At 39.6% G+C, this 19,005-nt stretch overlaps 1 protein-coding gene across 6 annotated transcripts in view; it reads left to right on the top strand.

Annotated features, from left to right (window-relative positions):
• Positions 1–19,005, top strand: part of enc2 (ectodermal-neural cortex 2) — a 78,203-nt gene that overhangs the window by 17,038 nt on the left and 42,160 nt on the right. For all 6 annotated transcript variants that reach the window (XR_014623364.1, XR_014623365.1, XR_014623366.1 and 3 more), the window contains exons 2-6: positions 13,866–14,052; positions 14,151–14,256; positions 15,591–15,836; positions 15,920–16,009; positions 16,398–16,561. Coding sequence is in view for 3 of the 6 variants with exons in the window: in XM_084363646.1 (XP_084219772.1) it covers positions 13,866–14,052; positions 14,151–14,256; positions 15,591–15,836; positions 15,920–16,009; positions 16,398–16,561 (793 nt within the window). In the remaining 3 variants the exon portion in view is untranslated. The remainder of the gene's footprint in view (positions 1–13,865; positions 14,053–14,150; positions 14,257–15,590; positions 15,837–15,919; positions 16,010–16,397; positions 16,562–19,005) is intronic.

Genomic DNA, 19,005 nt, shown 5'->3' with positions numbered 1-19,005 from the left:
GTTAGAGAACAGCAAGTTGTGCAGAAAGTACTGAAACATTGAACTGTTGGACATGCGCATTCAAAAGTTTAGAGAAGGTCACATTAAATTCACCTGTAAAGGTTATAGTGGATTTTAGGTTCATCCTGAAATTTCACCCCAAAGCTGAATATCCCTGACTTTTTGTGTATATGTATATATACATGGTTTCACTTATGTGTGTGTATGTATGTATGTATGTATATGTATGTATATGTATGTGTATATGTGTATATATATATATATATATATATATGTGTGTATGTGTATGTGTATGTATATATATATATATATATATATATATATATATATATATATATATATATATATATATATATATATATGTATGTATATATATGTATATATGTGTGTATATATATATAACATTTTATCTGTCCAAGAGAATGATGATAATAATGATGATAATAATTAACTTCATTCATGAAGCACCCTCCAAAACCAGTTACAAGATGCCTCACAGGCAGACAATAAAAATACACGAGGTAAAGAGGCAGATAAAAGGGTTAGGGGAAAGATAGGCTGTCTGGTATTTAATTCCTCCTGTAAACACACTGATTATGATACGATGAGGGTTGGTTACCAAACTCTCCCAAAAGGCGTCTGAAATTCTTTGCCAACATGCTGTTTAGTTTACTAAAGCAGTATGTTTTTTAGTATGTCTCAAACATTAGTATGAAACCAATAGAATGTCAATGCATATAACTGACGAGGAAATATCACAGTATGCATTCTTTTATTCCTGAATTAATTTATATAACAAGTTCTTAGCCCGTTAGCTCGATGCTAACACATAATGGTAATTCCAATTATCGTGCTAACAGAGGTTAGCATCACTACCGCGATAAAAGTATATTTACAGACTGATTTATGACCTGACCTATACTGTATGATCTATGAATTATTAATTGCTCACTTTATTAATTAATTTAAAAATATTTTATTTGCAGCACAGCAGTGATTCTGCTGAAATAAAATTCGGAAAGACTGAGTGACATATGATCTGCTTTTTTATTGGGAAAATGACACTGTGTCATTGGTTTAAGACACACCTTCAAGCAGGTAGCCCAATTGTGGTGGAAATGTAAATGCCTGCCATGCAGGGCTGCCAAACCGAGTCAAACCCAGTTGAGCCAGGTCCGCAGATGTGATGGAAAAACAGGGGTTGGGTTCGGGTATTGAATTCTGGGTACTGGCATTGCATTCTGGGTATCGGTATCAAATTCGGGGTACCAATATCAAATTTGGGGCACCGGTATCAAATTCCGGGTACCGGTATCTGAACCAGTATTGGTTCAAATGTGATTGCTAACCAACCCTAGATGCGATCTCTCCTATTTTCTGTATAGAAAGATAGCTGATTTTTGCATCCCATCAACAGTTTTTGTTGTAGTTTGTCAGGAGTTTGCAGAGATGGCACGATGTGCTGGACAACCCTGATTTGCATAAAGTAGCCAAAATATACCGTAAGCATTAGGGATGCAACAATATTCAATATTTTATCGAACCGTTCAATACGCCCTGTTAGGTTCAATATACAAAGGCAAACAATACAATATAATACAATACAATACAATACAGTACAATACAATACTACAATAATGTTTGCTGTTTAACTTGATTGGATACTGCATATGTTTTTTATGGAAGGCAATTAAGATAAGTGTTACATTTTAATAATAAGGTCTGTGGTTTTTCTATATCTGCTTTTAATTATTTTTACATGCAAAATTGCCTTTGCTAGTGTGAGTAGTTTTATATTAAGATATCGAAACCGTACCGTTACTTGGCCCAAAAACTGTGATGCATACCGAACTGTGGGAAAACTCTACCGTTGCATCCCTAGTAAGCATTTACTTCAGACAGTCTGATGTCACAGTCTCACTCTCAATTTCTTATCCAGGTCTTTTTATTTTTGCAAATCAGCTTAGAGAGAGTTTAAGTTTTAAACTTCCCCAGAAATGGACCTCCTGCCAGTGAATTGTCTGTTCACCCTAGTTCTCTTACCCAGTCACAAATACACACATTCACTCACTCTCACTCTCTCTCACATGCAAACACTTACACACACGCACAAAAAGACACACACACACACACACACACACACACACACACACACACACACACACACACACACACACACACACCGCCATACACAGACTATCCTTTCTTGCAGTAGCAAAGCTCACCAGTGGAATATCAACAGCCTTGGAAAGAGGCTGGCAGTCAGTAGGCCTGAGCTTGTTTCCCCACAGTTAGCATAGCTGCACCACTGGACTTGTTGCCCAGGGCCCCTCGGTGTGTGATATTCCACTGGTGAGCTTTGCTACTGCAAGAAAGGATAGTCTGTGTATGACGGTGTGTGTGTGTGTGTGTGTGTGTGTGTGTGTGTGTGTGTGTGTGTGTGTGTGTGTGTGTGTGTGTGTACGCGCTGGTGGAGTAGAGATGAGTGCTGGGTTGCACAATTCATAATGGTGAAACTATTTCATATTAAACTTCTGTCAAAACTGTCCAAATCATTCAGAAGAACAAAGGATAGACTAATAGCATCTCTAGTTTACTTCTAAATATGGATTCACATTTTTAGAGAAGACACTTTTTACATTGCTTGGACAATGTAATCTGTTCTGAATTTGCTTGTTACAATTTATTGATGATGTGAGAAGACTTTCAGACCTTGATGGTTTTCATTCATGTCAAGGTAATCTGCGCATAACAATGCACATCACTGTCTTCACCACTCATACTACCTACTTCTTTGTGTTGATACATACAGTGCAGTGCATATTTCCTAAATCAGTTCCTAGTTCAGTATAGGGTTGGGTCAGTTCCCAATTTTGCCCTCCTGGTGTACGCGCAAGCCCCCCAAAGGTTCAGCATGCAAATTTTAACCATCACAATGTGAAATACAGTTTTACTGTACTAGTACTTCACTACTTTACAGTTCATACTCTTTAAAGTAATAATTCCCTAAATTTCGATGCAGAATTGCAGTGGAAGGACAGACAGGACAGATGCTTACTGTGTTGTGAAGAGATTGGATTCTTATTATGTTCCACTCAGGAGCAGCTGATACACACCAAGTGGTAAAATTCAGCATTACCAGTCCAGAAAATCGGTTTTAAATTTTTTACATTGGCCTGACCCTAGTTCATTTATCCTGTGTAGCGGTGCAGTGATGCAAAGCCCCTATGCCTGGTTTAGCAATCTCTGATGCCATAAGCCTGCAAGTGGAATGAAGCCTCAAAACCCTCTTGTTAAATCATCTGTGCCTGCCACTTTCCATCCATGTATCATAAGTCAGTGCCCAATTCCATCACTAGCAAATATTAGGTAAACATCGTGCTGAATTGTTCACACATTAGATAGTAAACTGTTCTTAAACTGATCAAGAATTAAAGATGATGCTGGTTTCATCTCTTCACACGACACACTTCATGTAGTTGGATTTTCTACTGCTGGCTGAACTCAGAAAGACATTTGAAGACATCACTTTGGGCTCTGGGAAACTGCTATGGGCATTTGTCAGTATTGCAGACTAATGAATTTGGATTTTTAATAATTTTCCAGGAAAAAATAATGTTTAATGGGCGGCTTTCCTCTAGGATACCGTTGTAGCAGTGAAGTTGTCACACAAAACAATTTTTTTAAAGCTTGCAAAGTGCGCCTTCTGGGCGGAACAAACAAGCAGGCTGAGACCACCTGAAAAGTTGGAGCTCGGTTCACTTCCAAGTGGACTATGTTGACACAGGATTTATGTTACTATGCATTTTTTTAGCACGATTTCAAGTGCTTCCCAATTAATTCATCTGCCAATTGTGGACTGTAGGCTACAGGAACCAATCTTATAATTGATCTGTGGCCAAGCCGTTTATTTAGACTATGTAAAATAATTTATGATAACATGTATGCATGTCAGCACAGTACTTTCCCTGATAAATAAGACGAAACTTGTTGTACTTGTACCCCATGTACTGTGACAGTTTATTAAAGGCTGTTAAAAAGAGTGTGACAGAAATCCCACAGCAATAAGCCCTGAATCATCACTATATAGGACAAATCCCTGTCATCCTGTCTCTACCTGTTAACTCATTTATAAACATTCAAATTTGGTCAATTTGCACTGAAAAATACTAATAATGCTAATGCTTTAAGTGGGCCGTTACTGACCAGTTCTCACAAGCTGCCACTAATCTCTTCTGTCCTATCCATATCATGCCATCTAATTGGAAGTGCCACCTGCTTCCTTTCGGTGCCCATGTTAACCAATTTGGTAGACGGAGAGCACTGCTCCCTGGAACAGAGCTCCGACGCAGACTCGCTTGTTGTCTCGTCTGCAGTGATCGTTTCAGCATCTGTTGTATTTATTCTGCATGCCATGGGTTAAATCAGACAGGAAAACACACTGATAATCTATTAGAAATAGTGCCATTGCTGTTTGATTGTGTTTTTACGTAGCCTGTTAATTCCTCAGAGATGAGCAGACTCGCATGCAACACACAAGCTAAAACCCATCCCCACACATCATCACACGGCTATGGTCCTTTTAACTTGATCATTGCAAAAGAAGCAATGTCCTGCTTATCCAGGAAAGCATAAAAGGCTACATGTCATCAATTGATTAGGTTATTGTAGAGATCAGTTCTATGTGTGATTAGAAAAGAGCAGTGGAGCAGAATTGACCAGCTACCTAGTCCAAACATAAACACACATCATAAGCATTAAAGGGCTGAATTATGATCATGCAAGATGACAATTGCTAAAACTGTCCAATTTGAATTATTTCATGTTTACTCCTCTTGGTTCGTTTGTAAAGTGTCAATGTGAACAATAACTGGACCAGAACTAAAATGCAACAATGTATTACTTTTTCAATTGGTAATAGGGGTGTCACGATCTCGATTTTAAGTCGGATATCAATCGAAATTACGTCACGATCTTGAACTTCGAAATCAAAGGTGGAATTGAGGATTTAACCACACCTCTAGTGTCAGGTCTTGCAGGCGTGCCAAGAGGGAAAAACACACACACAGTATGTTGTAGCACAGCGAGTGAATTCATGCTTGATCCGACGTTGCGGCAACCACTCAGATTTTTCCATTCATTCTAATGAGGGTAGTCTTGTAGTTTTGGCTGACTTCACATTGCCAATCACATAAACTGGCACTCAGACTATGACTGAAGCCACAGTGGAGTGTAAAGTAATGTGTTGTGTGTATTCACTCAGTTTGGCTTTGTGCACCAGTTTAAAACACATCTGTGGATGCCGACAATCACTGTAGGACCATCATGTTTAACCCTCTGTGGCAGAGACATGAAAGTGGCAGAGTAGAATGCGGCAGTAGCAGGATGTGTTATTTAGCATGGATAAATACTACTCAGGGAACACAACGAACACTTATCTGTGTAGCTTTAAGTTTCACTTTCACATCGATTCGGTCCCCCAGTTTAAAACACACAGTAATGACATTACTGTTATTTTTAATCCGTCGATGAGGACAAACAATCACTAGTAGGTCCAGCATGCTAGTAGCATAACAACATAGCAGCTTCACTTTTCAGCAAACTGATCAGCAGGGATTCCCAACACGTCACACACAGGCCAAGCAGTGACACTCTCACATAGGGCTGCCACAAACGATTATTTTGATAGTCGACTAATCACCGACTATTTTTTTCGATTAGTCGACTAATCGGATCATACGTAAATTGAATGTATAACATACAGTTTATCGCACCAGCATGCAGCTGCTCTTATATAACAATCATTAGCTTTCAGCTTGAAGTGTTACTTACTAAAAATGAAGACAATTAAGATGATAGTTCATTAAACCTTTAATGAAATATAGGGGTGCAACGACTAGTCGACTAGTCGACAAATAGTCGACTACTAAATTAGTCAATGACTAATTTAGTCGTCGACTAGTCGGTAATGACGTCATCGTGTGTGTATCCCACGGCATGCAATGCCACGCTAAACAGTGTTTCACCATAGCCAATTGAAATAGCTCAGAGTGAGACATCTCATTTTCCCCAACTTAATAAGAGCCATTGTTTTTTGTGCAATTCATAATCTGACTACTTTGATAGTCGACTAGTCATCGACTACTATAACGACTAGTCGACTAGTCGTTAGTGGCAGCCCTACTCTCACATCACCACACCAACCTGTGGTATTTCGCCGCACCACCGTCTGCTTGCTCTGCGTGTGTAGCATACTCATCCACAGGCAACATGACAAATATAGCAGGACATCTCCACAGGCATCATAAAGAAGTGGACTTAACTGAGAAAACAACATCACATATTATACAGTATACTGTATATCACCACATATTGGATGTTTTGTTGTGAACTTGAATGACATCTGCTGTGAAGAGCGCACACTGCAGTTACAAAAAAGAGTCATTAGATGGCAGGTACCCTCTGATTTCTTTTGTTTACAGGTGGTTTCCAACTGACTAGTGAAACAACCTATTCTTACATTTATATTGTTAATAGATTATTTAAATTTGACAATAAGGCCTTAGTGTGGTACATTGCAAACTAATAATTGAGAGTATATCACTCATGACACCATGTGGACCATCTTTTGAAATAAGAATTAAAAAATAAGTGAGTTGTCATGGCATAAAACTAATGTTCCTAGACTAGACTAGTCTAAAAATGGCATAGCCATCTGTGCTACAAGAAAAAAACAATAAAATGATCTAGAATCAAATCGAAATATGACCTTAAAATCAAAAATCAAATCAAATCTAGGATTTGGAGAATCGTGACACTCCTAGTTGGTCCAGACCAATTGAATGGAACTACAGGTGTGAAAATACCCATGAACTCAGCAGAAAATTCAAACATGGATGGGTGAAAATCTAATATCAACTTTGGAGAGGTCAACCACATGAAAATGTGCAATTCCCGAGGGCGACAGCAAAAGAAGTGCTTTAACTCTGCTAATGAATACTCATTCACCCTGCCATTGTATAATGTTACTGTGGCTCGCAACAAACTTCAGCCAACCACAAGCTAACGTAAAGCAAGTCTCCAGACTAACATTTTCCACTAGTAGCACTGGTGCTCCTTACTAGACATGGCTGCCCAATGTGGCGCCCTTGGGCCAAAGGTGGCCCACTTGATGTTTCTAACAAAGAAAAACAATATTTATATTACATAAATCTCTTTTAAACATTTCAGTTTTTGTGAGGTAAAAATGCAATATGTAGGATCCCTACTTATATATGACTTTTTCATAATCTGGCCACATTCTGCAGAATTAGACTTTTTGTAGTATTTCAGTCAATTAAAGTAGCTTGGCTCCTCATAACATTTGGCATTTTAATTATACAATACAGCAGGTGTTTAACTGGATTATTTATAAATCTTTTGGTTATAAGTATACAATTTAAAGAAATGTTGTATTTTATTTTAAAGTAAAAAGTCAAAGTAATGTAAAACTTTAAGAGAAAATAGTATTCCATGACTTGTGTATGTAAGCACATGTGTTGGATGTATTTAGTCTGTCCACTGTTCAGGTCTCACTTCGATCTCTGTGTAGTCAAGTTGTTGTTAGTTTGCTTTGCTACACAGCTGTGTAGCTGTGATGCTAAGCACAGCTGATGTCAGTTGAATTATGCTTCACACTGTCTCAGGGTCTTTGCATGCAACTAACCATCTTCCCTACCTGGCACCACACCACACACACTCTCATTCTTCAGCCTGGACCATTTCACACCTACATGTGATATCAATGAGCACATGGTGTGAGCACCACCATTGTCCCACAGCTGTATATAGTACATGTTAGTTAGATTGTGTGTTTTCATTGTTTGTGTTAAATAAAAGACTTTTGAACCTACATGCTGTCTATTTAATATTGTACAATAGTGAAAGTTGCCAAGGACTCCGAAATCCTTCAACCATTACTAGCTGTTATGGTAATTTTGGTTGTAGTTATGAAGTTAATTGTTAATCAGAATTTCAAACTGACAGTTTAGTACATTTTATGAGACTGAATTATTGAATTGTCAAAGGTGGTGCTCCCGAGGCGATCTAATGTAAATGGGATCTTATTATTGATCATAATTACTAATAATCCCTGATAACCATTAATTATTATTGATAGCCAAATGTAACCCAGATTTCCTATTCATGTTGTGTAAAACCCCAACACTCTAAAAATAAAATCTCACATTATCACGTTTGCCCTTCTCTGTTTGATAAAAGCTTTGATGTCCACCACACAGGAGAACTCAAGCTTGTCCAATGAAAAATAGAGTTAATAGTTTATAGTGATTTTGCTGTTTTTGTAATTTTTTGTAGCTTTTTTTATTAACTTGTATACTATACTTCTCAGTGGAAACAGACCTAAAATATTTCTGAGTATTCCGAGTATATTCTAAGTATTTCTGATTCTGATTCTGAAATGTAAACAACATAATATTCCTGACATTGAAATAGTCAATGAAGTTAAGAAAAAATGAGGAACACAGACGTCATTTAGTATCAGTCGTTGCGTCTCTGTAAATTAAAGTATGGTCTATACCTGCTGTAAATTAAAAAGTGTCATAAGATAACTTTTGTTGTGAATTGGCACTGTATAAATAAAATTGACCGGACGTTAATACATATTGCAAATTAGCCTGAAAGAATTGCAAAAATTATTAACTTAAACTCCAAGGCCAAACTTGGCAAAAAAATTCAGAACTAATTGGCTAATTTGTTACTTAGGTAGTCATTGGAAGGAGTTTATGATTTGAATTCCTGGATATTAAATGCTTATGTGCAAGAAGCAGCAGACTATTCCTTTAGCAGGGCATGATAATTTTGGAATGATTTGAATTTCAATTACATTACTCACACGATTACAATTAAACGTGTTTGTTACTTTACCCATGAGGCCCGCGCTGCTCCCTTCTCCACTAATGAGACAAGGAGGGAGTGAGAAGTGACCCATGACAAGATTAATAAAGTTTATCAAAATGCAGCGCTGTGAGGATACAGCCATTTCATAAACAAGACATTGCATAAGGTGGATCTACCAATGTGCATTCAACCTGTTGGACTCATTCATATGAGTCAGCTATGTGTGTTTGTAGAGAATCCAGTCTGTGATGTGAAAGCATCAGATTTCCATACAATCAGAGAAGGGAAATGTGTGCATTATGCTCATAGTTACGTTGCAACCTGGATTGTTTCAACTGCCGGGCTGCTGACAGCGCTGTCAGAGCAGGGCTGGCTCTAGACATTTTGGTGCCCTAGGAAAGATGAGGATTTGGTGCCCCCAAATTGCAGCTTATCATCAGTTAACCACCAATCGAATGTTGTCAGTTGGAATTTTTTTTTTTTAGCAAAGTGCACCAGCTAATAAAACTATATATTTATGGTTTGCTATGTTTGTAATTTCAAATTGAAATGCTATCAAAGCATATTTTTTGCAAGCTCTGTTTTACCTTGTTATTGTAATGCACTCTCAGAAAAAACAGGCTAAAAAAAAGTCAGACTCAGCAACTGATAGAAAAACAAAACACTTTTTTATTTTTGTGTTAGAGTCAGCATCACAAGGGAACGAATAATGGAGTAATGCATATGACAATACAGGGATGAAAAACAAAGCAAATTCTCGTCTTCGCCTCTATCCCAGTAAGAAGGGGAGACCTTTAACACTATTCAAACACAGTTTGACTTTTTGTTATCAATGGATGATTTTTACAGTATCTAGTTTTAGGAGGTGCTGCAGCCTCCCTTCAAAAAGGTCATGAAAATGACTTTTTCTTAAATATGACTTCAATTTGTGACTTTTTTCTTTAAAATAAAACAGAACATTGTTAATTCTGTCTACTGTTGCTAAAATATTTATAAGTAATATGGGTATGATTGTAGTAATACAAATGTATTGTGTTTCTTTATGATTTAAGTAGTAGTGCTCTTAAATTTTGTCCTGGTGCTAAAATGTTCAGTAAGGAGCGGCAGTGTCACTAGTGGAAAAGATTAGGATTTAGCCCTGTATGCAATGGGCAAATACAAAGAAAAGTGAATTATCAAATTATAAAATACCAACAAAATTTCCACAATATTGCAGTCAAAGTCACTGCTGCATCAATAGAATAGAATATAGGAAAACCCACTATAAATAAAGAGAAACGTTAATATCACCTCATGGTCTTATTGTAGCTTAACAAAAGAACCTGTCCATCAGCAAGTCAGCTTTAGACAGCCATGCCAGCTTATTTTCCGACATTTGAAACCTTATGCTCAGGTAGTTAACTGATGTCATACTAGCTCATTGCAGTGCACCTAATGTGGCATTCTTATAATCAGCTGGGTTTTCAATCAACATGTTGTGCAAATTTTAACCAGATTTACAGAAAATCAGCAAAAGAACATGCAAATCAAGGCATGTTTTCATCCAGTGGCATTAGGCAAATATTATAAGTTTATCGAGATAAACAGTTGAAGGGGCTAATTCTCTAGTTAGATTTCATGAAATCATTGTAAAGGAAGAAGGCACAATGAGATGACTTAATTAAAAGACTCAGACTCAGTCTCAGACAACTTTATTAATCCTTTTGGGAGGTTCCCTCAAGGAAATTGAAGCTCCATGTCACTCACAGCACTGTTTCACACACAGTAGAAAGTATACATATAAATAAAAAGGTATACATATAAATAGTTAAATATAAAAGAAAAAAACACTGGAAGAACAAAGTTAAATGTATTATATACACACACTTATATACATATATATATATACACACACACATGCATACAGTATATATACACACATACATATGCATATACTTCTAGACTGTCCTTCAGTCTCTCTCTGTACATCTGTACATCTGCTCATCTGTTCATCTGTTCGCCCTCCTCCCCCCCAGTGAGGAGTTGAACAGTTTTATGGCACGGGGGACAAAGGAGTTTTTTAGTCTGTTTGTCCGGCTCTTTGGAAGGAGCAGCCTGTCGCTGAACCGGCTCCTCTGGCTGCTGTTGACAGTGTGTAGAGGGCATTATCCAGGATGCCCTGCAGTTTGTTTAGAGTTCTCCTCTCTGCCACCGTCACCAGAGGGTCCAGCTTCATGCCGACCACCGAGCCGGCCTGCCTGACCAGCTTTTCCAACCTGGAAAGGTCCGCCTTTGATGTGCTGCTGCCCCAGCACACCACAGCATACGAGAGAACACTGGCTACCACGGACTGGTAGAACATACACAAGAGCTTTCTGCAGATGTTAAAGGATCGTAGCCTCCTCAGGAAGTACATCCTGCTCTGAGCCTTCTTGTACAGCTGCTTTGTGTTGTTCACCCAGTCCAGCTTGTTGTCCAGCCACAGCCCAAGATATTTATAGGTCTCCACGACCTCCACCTCCTCTGCTCCTAACAGAACTGGTCTCGGACTGATTCTGTCTCTCCCGAAGTCGATGACCAGTTCTTTAGTCTTTGAGGTGTTGAGCTGCAGGTTGTTTGTGTTGGACCAGACAACAAAGCTCCTCACCAGGCTCCTGTATTCCTCCTCTTCATCGTTTCTGATACACCCCATGATGGCCGTGTCATCTGCGAACTTCTGGATGTGGCACGTATCAGAGTTGTAGCAGAAGTCCACTGTGTACAGAGTGAAGAGGAGGGGGGACAGTATGGAGAGAATTTTGTTCCTTTATTATTCAATCAAATAGAATAGATTTGAAACCAAAAAAGAGATTTGAGAGCAAAAGAGAGTAAGTGGCAACCAATTTTTTTTATTTTGAGATCGAAACAGAACAGGTTGCAATTGAAAAAAAAATATGAGAGAGCATATTTCTTCAACTTCAATCAAAACTCAAAACCATTTTGCTTGCAAATCAGTCCTCTTTGCTTTCAAGTTAAAAATCTTTGCTTGCAAATCAGTCCTCTTTGGTTGCAAATTCTAAAGTTTTGCTTGCAAATTCAACTGCACTTGATGGGCGGGGCCTACGCTGGTGGATGAGAGAAGAGTTTCTATTGGCTGGTTTGACCTGGCTCCAGCGCCAGCTACGCCTTCCGCATTACACCCACTTCCCCCTTGTGCTGCGCTGCTTGGAGGTAAGTTGATAGCCTGTTGCTCTTGAAACATTTCCCATAAGTAATGAATTGCGCTATATACCGTTGGCTACAGCCTGCCGTACATTCACAACAAGAACAACAACAAGTAATGAATTATAATGCCCTGCTGCTGCAAGCACACTGATTAGCAGCATCATGGTTGTCTCTGCTAGTCACGGCCTGAGCAGGACTGATTTGCAAGCAAAATGGTATTGAGTTTTGATTGAAGTTGAAGAAATATGCTCTCTCATATTTTTTTTTCAACTGCAACCTGTTCTGTTTTGATCTCAAAAAAAAAAATTGGTTGCCACTTACTCTCTTTTGCTCTCAAATCTCTTTTTTGGTTTCAAATCTATTCTATTTGATTGAATAATAAAGGAACAAAATTCTCTCCATAGGACAGCACCGTCCCCTGTGGAGCTCCTATGCTGCTGACCACAGTGTCGGACGTGATGTCCTTTAGCCTGACATACTGCGGTCTGTCGGTGAGGTAGCTGGAAATCCAAGCAACCAGGCAGGGGTCCACTCGCATTCTGATCAGTTTTTCCTGGAGTAAAAGGGGCTGGATGGTGTTGAAGGCACTCGAAAAGTCCAGGAAGAGAATCCTGACTGTGCCACTTCCCTTGTCCAGATGCCAGTGGGCACGGTGTAGGAGGTAGAGGATGGCATCCTCCACGCCGACCTCGGCTCGGTACGCAAACTGTAGGCTGTCCTCAGCGTGCTGTACCTGCGGCCTGAGGATGTTGAGGAAGAGCCACTCAAGAGTCTTCATCAGATGTGATGTGAGTGCCACCGGTCGGAAGTCATTCAGCTCGCTGGGCCGGTTCTTCTTTGGAACTGGAACGATGCATGATGTCTTCCAGAGGGTGGGCACTCTCCCGAGTTGCAGGCTCATGTTGAAGACCCGTTGAAGCGGCTCCCCGAGTTCAGCAGCGCAGGTCTTGAGGAGACGGGGACACACGTTGTCTGGTCCTGCTGCTTTCCGGGTCAGGAAAGGATGCCAGTTGGACCTTACACGGTGCAATATAACAATCCGGCCAAATGGATCGCTGTCAGACATCATGTAATAATTGAGACTGACCAGCAATTAATATGTCACTGCGCAGACATGTAAAGATTTTTTCCATGTCCATTAAATCACTCTCATCAGCTGGAAATCACTCGGTCTCTTCAAGAGCAGCTGAATCAGTTCAGGATGTTTCATTTGGGCATTGCAAATTGGCTTTGGCTATAAAATACTCTACATGTCCCTGTTCAAGTGAACATTAAATAATTCATACAAAGTCATACATTAGAAATATATCACAGTTATGGCCTCATATTCCTCTATCAAAATGAAAGACGGAACAAAAGATGAATGAATGTAAATATTAGCAATACATCTAAAAATTCTTATTAGGTCACAGAATCTGAGGACAGATCATTACAGAATATGGTCTAACCTGACCTCGCAATTATGAAATCTTTTCTCATTAGTATTATGAGAGAAATCTTTTATCATACTTTTTTTTATCATATAGTATGCTTTACAACATTATTACATTGAACTTTTTACACCTTTGAACAGAGAGGGTTGTAATTTTAACATACCATTGCCTGTCATTGGTCCTGAATGAATGACTTTGTTATGCCTGGAGTGGGAATTACACGTACCATTAAATTTACCAGTAGGTTTTGAGACATTAGTGAAACAAAGATGATAAAAACAGTCTGTTTCAACTCTCTGTGGTCTTTCATGAAAGAAATTTCCAGGTTTAATAATCTGTCAATGTTTTCAGCTGCCATGTCTGTGACTGTTCATGAGAATCGTAAATCCCGCACCAGCACTGGCTCTATGAACATCTCACTGTTCCACAAGCCTTCGCATCCTGACAGTGTCCTGACCCACCTGAACACAATGAGGAAACAATGCATGTTCACTGATGTCACTCTGTGGGCCGGGGACCGCTCCTTCCCATGCCACAGGTAACATTTGTGCATTTCACTTGTATATCTTTATGACGTCTGGACTTGTAAACTTGACATTTTGTCACTGACAAAATACTGTGTTTGTTTTTTGGCAGGGCTGTCTTGGCAGCGTGTAGCCGTTATTTCGAGGCAATGTTCAGTGGAGGGCTACGAGAGAGTCTTGACAGTGATGTCAATTTCCGAGACAGTATACACCCTGAGGTACTGCTATTGTTACGTCGACGATTATACCCTGTATTTTCAATTGAAATATAAGATTCTTTTTTTTTTCTTTTTTTTTTTTTGGTAAAACCAAGCCTTGTCCACTTTCCCAAGCATATGGTTGACATTGTTTGGAGATTCAAGTAGTCTTGACATTCTAGCCTATTAATGTTTGTACAGCCCCACTTTCCACTGTGTCGACAATCATTTATCCTCTTTAGGCAAAGAGTCACAATCCTGTTGATTTTTTATATGATGATTGATAATGAGGGGAGAGAATGGCATGTAACAAAGGTCCTCTGGCAGACATCAAACAGTAGCATTTTATGGTCAGTGCCTTCCCCACCAAGCCACCAGGGCCCCATCCCTGCTACATGTTTAAGGATGATATTGATATTTGGCAAGTAAAAAAATCTGGTAACAATTTACATGATATTTGTGGATTTACTCCAGAGCACGCTTCTCCACAGTTGAGCTGCTGAGTGTGTGATGGTTTATGTTTTGTGCTACACAACGTAACTGCCATGAAACAATCAGCAAATAAAGTTTAGCCCTGTTTATTTACGTTGTTGGCTCATTGCTGCTAACTCCCTCCCTTGTAAATGCTCTCAGCTTGTTATCACACACTGTCTTCTTTCTCTTGCTCTCCCTCTCTTTTGAATTACTCAGGAAACAGGCAAGAAAGCCTGATCATTTAACATAAAGTAATGTCCATCCCAAGTTAAAAAGTTAAAACAACTAGTAGAAGCATCCGCCGGGTCTTTGTTTCAGCGACAATAGAACCTGAGCACATAATGGCGCTTTTTTGACACAAAGTAATGTCAGTTGATTAAAAAATATATCATGTAAAATAAATGATTGCATATTTATTCACCCCATTTAAAGTGACTGATCTAATTCAACTGCTTGTAGCCGATCCCAGTTGACATTGGTCGAGCGGCAGGGTACACCCTTGACAAGCTGCCAGCTCATCACAGGGCTGACATATGGGGACAAACAACCATTTACACACACATTTACACCTATGGGCAATTTAGAGTGACGGATGAACCTCACTTGCATGTCTTTGATTGTGGGACGAAGCCAGAGTACCCAGAGAGAACCCATGCAGACACGGGGAGAACATGCAAACTCTGCATAGAAAGGCCCTGCCCCAGCCAGGTCTCTAACTGAGGACCTTCTTGCTGTGAAGTAACAGAGCTAACCACTGCGCCACCATGCTGCCTTACTAGACCTGCAGAAGGCATGCAGAAGCCTTGAAAATAGTCATTGTGTCATACAGTTATATGTACATACTACAATGTCAGTGGCTAAATAATTCTCTTCTCCTTCAGGTCTTGGAGCTTCTGCTGGACTTTGCCTACTCCTCTCGAGTCATCATAAATGAGGAGAATGCTGAGTCGTTGTTAGAGGCGGGTGACATGTTGCAGTTTCACGACATCCGCGATGCAGCTGCAGAGTTTTTAGAAAAAAACCTGCATGCATCCAACTGCCTTGGGATGATGCTGTTGTCAGATGCTCATCAGTGTAAAAGATTATATGAACTGTCGTGGAGGATGTGTCTGTTGCACTACGAGACGGTAACGACTACTCAGTGTAGCTGATTACGTTCTACAGGTTTAATTGAGATGCATGTAATGGAAGTGTTTGTGTGTTCTTTTAGGTAAGAGATTCAGAGGATTTCTATATTCTGTCCAAAGATAAACTGCTGGAGCTGATTCTTAGCGATGAGTTGGAGATAGAAGATGAACAGGTGAGTGATCCTTTCTTTCCTCTCTTAATTTTGTTCCTCCATGAAATTGCAAATTCTAAAGCTTCCATTTTTTGTGTTTCCAAATGAATTTAAATCCATCTGTTACAGCAATGGCACTCAAACATTTTCTGGCATGGCCCACATTCAGAAGCCAAAAAAAGCCCCCACTTCATATTTAAAGAAGTTAAATCAGGGTCAGTGCAAAAGCAAACTCTTGATGTTTTCCTTTCCCTTTAGAAATAATATTACTTGCTTTCCAGGCGGGCTGCGCCCAGTTTGAGAGCCGCTATATTACAACAGATGGTGGACTGCTAACAAAAGTAACTAGACCAGTTAAAAGTTTCTTTTTGAACATTTCATGTTTGATCATTCTTTTACCTTGTGGCAGGTTGTGTTCAACTCTGTGATGCGGTGGGTTCGAAATGACTTGGAGGGTCGGCGTCACCATTTACCAGAGTTGCTGAGGGGAATCAGGTTGGCTCTATTGCCATCTGAATGTCTGCTGGAGGCTGTAGCTTGTGAAGAGCTGGTTATGGCTGACAAGAGGAGCAGGTAGGCTGTGTTGGGGATCTTATGACATGAAGTTGGTTTCTGTCTCTATTCTGTTCTATTTCTTCTCACTTTGTACTGTTTGTGTTTAAAAATATATAGTTATACATTAAATGTTTATTAATGATTGTATTGTGTATATACAATACATTCATCAACCAAAACATCACCATTGGCAGGTAAAGATAATAACATTGATCATCTCTTTTCAATGCAATGTTCTGCTGGGAAATTGGCATTCAGGTTGATGGTATTTTACACAGACCAACCATCTAGACACTGCTGCAGACCAAGTACATCCCCTTATAGCTATGCCATAAATAATAAGATCTAATTTGCATTAGATTGCCTCAAGAGCACCACCCTTGAAGAAGGTAAAGATGACAAATTCACTGATTCAGTTTCATAAATTATGCTTAACCGTGAATTTACAAAAATCGAATTGATAATGAATTTAAACTTAACACCTAGTAAAAGTCGAAGGATTTCAGAGTTTTTAAGAACGTAGAGGTTGGTGAGGTGGTCTTTGTCCATGCCAGTCAAACCGCTACACTATGCAGATCACATTAACCCTCATGAAACCATGTATAGACCAAATATTCATGGTTTCATAATGTAATGTTACGTTGCTACTGTAGAGAGAAGTTCTGTGGGCCTGCTGGAACTGCAGCTGGCAGCTCTCAGCAGCTGTTGAGCCCAGTATGATCCAGGAGAAGAGGATTTCAGAGGGCAGGGGTCCCAGGAGGAAGAGCTAGGGGGCAAGGCCGGCCAATGGGAGAAGAAAGAGAACAAAGACGGGGCTGGAGTTTTGAAAACCTGGTCAGTCTGGACAGACCCCCCTGTCCACCTCACCAATAGTAGCTCAAAACTGTGTCTTTGGGCAGTCTTTGCACCTAGGTGTGAAGACTGGATAATTCTGGGGAACTGAGTTCAGTTCAGAGTCCATTTTGAAACCCACAATAAAAGACTTAATTTCTGACACATTCCTGCAACCAAACCTGAGCAGTTTATGTGGTGTGGCTGAGTGCATGGTCCTGTGGAGGGGGCTACTGCCATCAGGTAATGATGTAACCATGAGGGAGAGTACTTGGTCTGCAGCAGTGTCAACATGGGAGGTATATGTAATGTTTGGGCTGATTTTGTCATCTACATTATGTTTGTGAGTTTTTAAAGTACCACAAACACAAGAATAACATTTCTATAATGGATTGAACTAATTCACTTGGAAACACAAAACAAATGTCATGGCTTGGGCTTGCATGGCTTCTTCTGGGACGGGCTCATTGATCTTCATTGATGATGTAACACATGATGGCAGCAGCAAAATAAACTGCCAATTTAAAGAGACATGGAACCAAACTGATCGGGAGATCCTTCATCATGCAGCAAGACAGCAACCCAAAACACACTACCAAAACAACCAAGGAGTTCTGTAGGGGAAAGAAGTGGAAGGTTTTATACTGGCCAAGTCAATCTCCAGACTTAAACCCTATTGAGCATGCATTTTAACTGCTAAAGAGGAGACTGAAGGGAGAAACCTGCCGAGGGGACTGTATTATTTTACCCACGAGCAACCCATGAGTGTTTCTTGTTTTTTCCCTGGACCGCCAAATCCACAGATTTTCAACGGTGTCCATGGATATAACTGATCCACACATCACAACTGTGTTAAAAGCAAACGTGTCTGCAGTGTAATCAGTAAAGACATTTACATGAGTAAAAACTTAAAGGGAATCTAGTTTAGTCCTACACTTGGAAATTAGACTGTGATTAACTTGATTTACCGATAGGTTAAAAGAAAGATAATAAAGATAATATTTCTTTTGCAATTATTCTGACTGTATTGTTTTACCTCCTGTCTGTGCTTTTTACGCACAACGCAGCAATTCAGCTAAATTCAGCACAGACCAGACAGGAAGTCACACACCAAAACAACATCCGGTTAATTTTTTTAAAATAAAACACTGTGTTGACGCCAGCACAAAAACCTCAAAAAAGAGACAAATACAAGCGCTTCTTCTAATCCTTCAGTTGGGAACACGTGTTGTTGTGTATATAACACATACCTATAACTGCGGTTGCACGTGATTATGTAATTATTGCGGGAATTCCTCAGTCTTGTAACTCCAGCTGTTCGGCGGTGCTGCGCCTTGGCGGACTCAAAACGCAACCGGTGGGGGTTGCCGGATGAAGGAGCAAAACCGTACTGCAGCCGGAACACAACAGACATGCATCCAGTGGAATCTTTGGGTTAAAGTAAAAACTTTAAAAATAAACTGCACTGCATCTGTTTCCTGTTTAACAAACAGCTGAACATGAAGAACAAGCTGCAGTCTGTATTTATACTGTGTACTGTGAATGTGTGCAGTGTATTTATACTGTGTTCTGCTCGGAGGTGCAGGAACCATTTCAACTGGCAGAATGACTTTATTTATTCATCATTTGCC

The sequence above is a fragment of the Pagrus pagrus genome, assembly GCF_965226575.1.
Source record: "Pagrus pagrus genome assembly, chromosome: 10".
Taxonomy (NCBI): Eukaryota; Metazoa; Chordata; class Actinopteri; order Spariformes; family Sparidae; genus Pagrus; species Pagrus pagrus.
The sequence above is the reverse complement of the archived record's forward strand: the minus strand, read 5'-3'. Positions and strand labels throughout refer to the sequence as shown.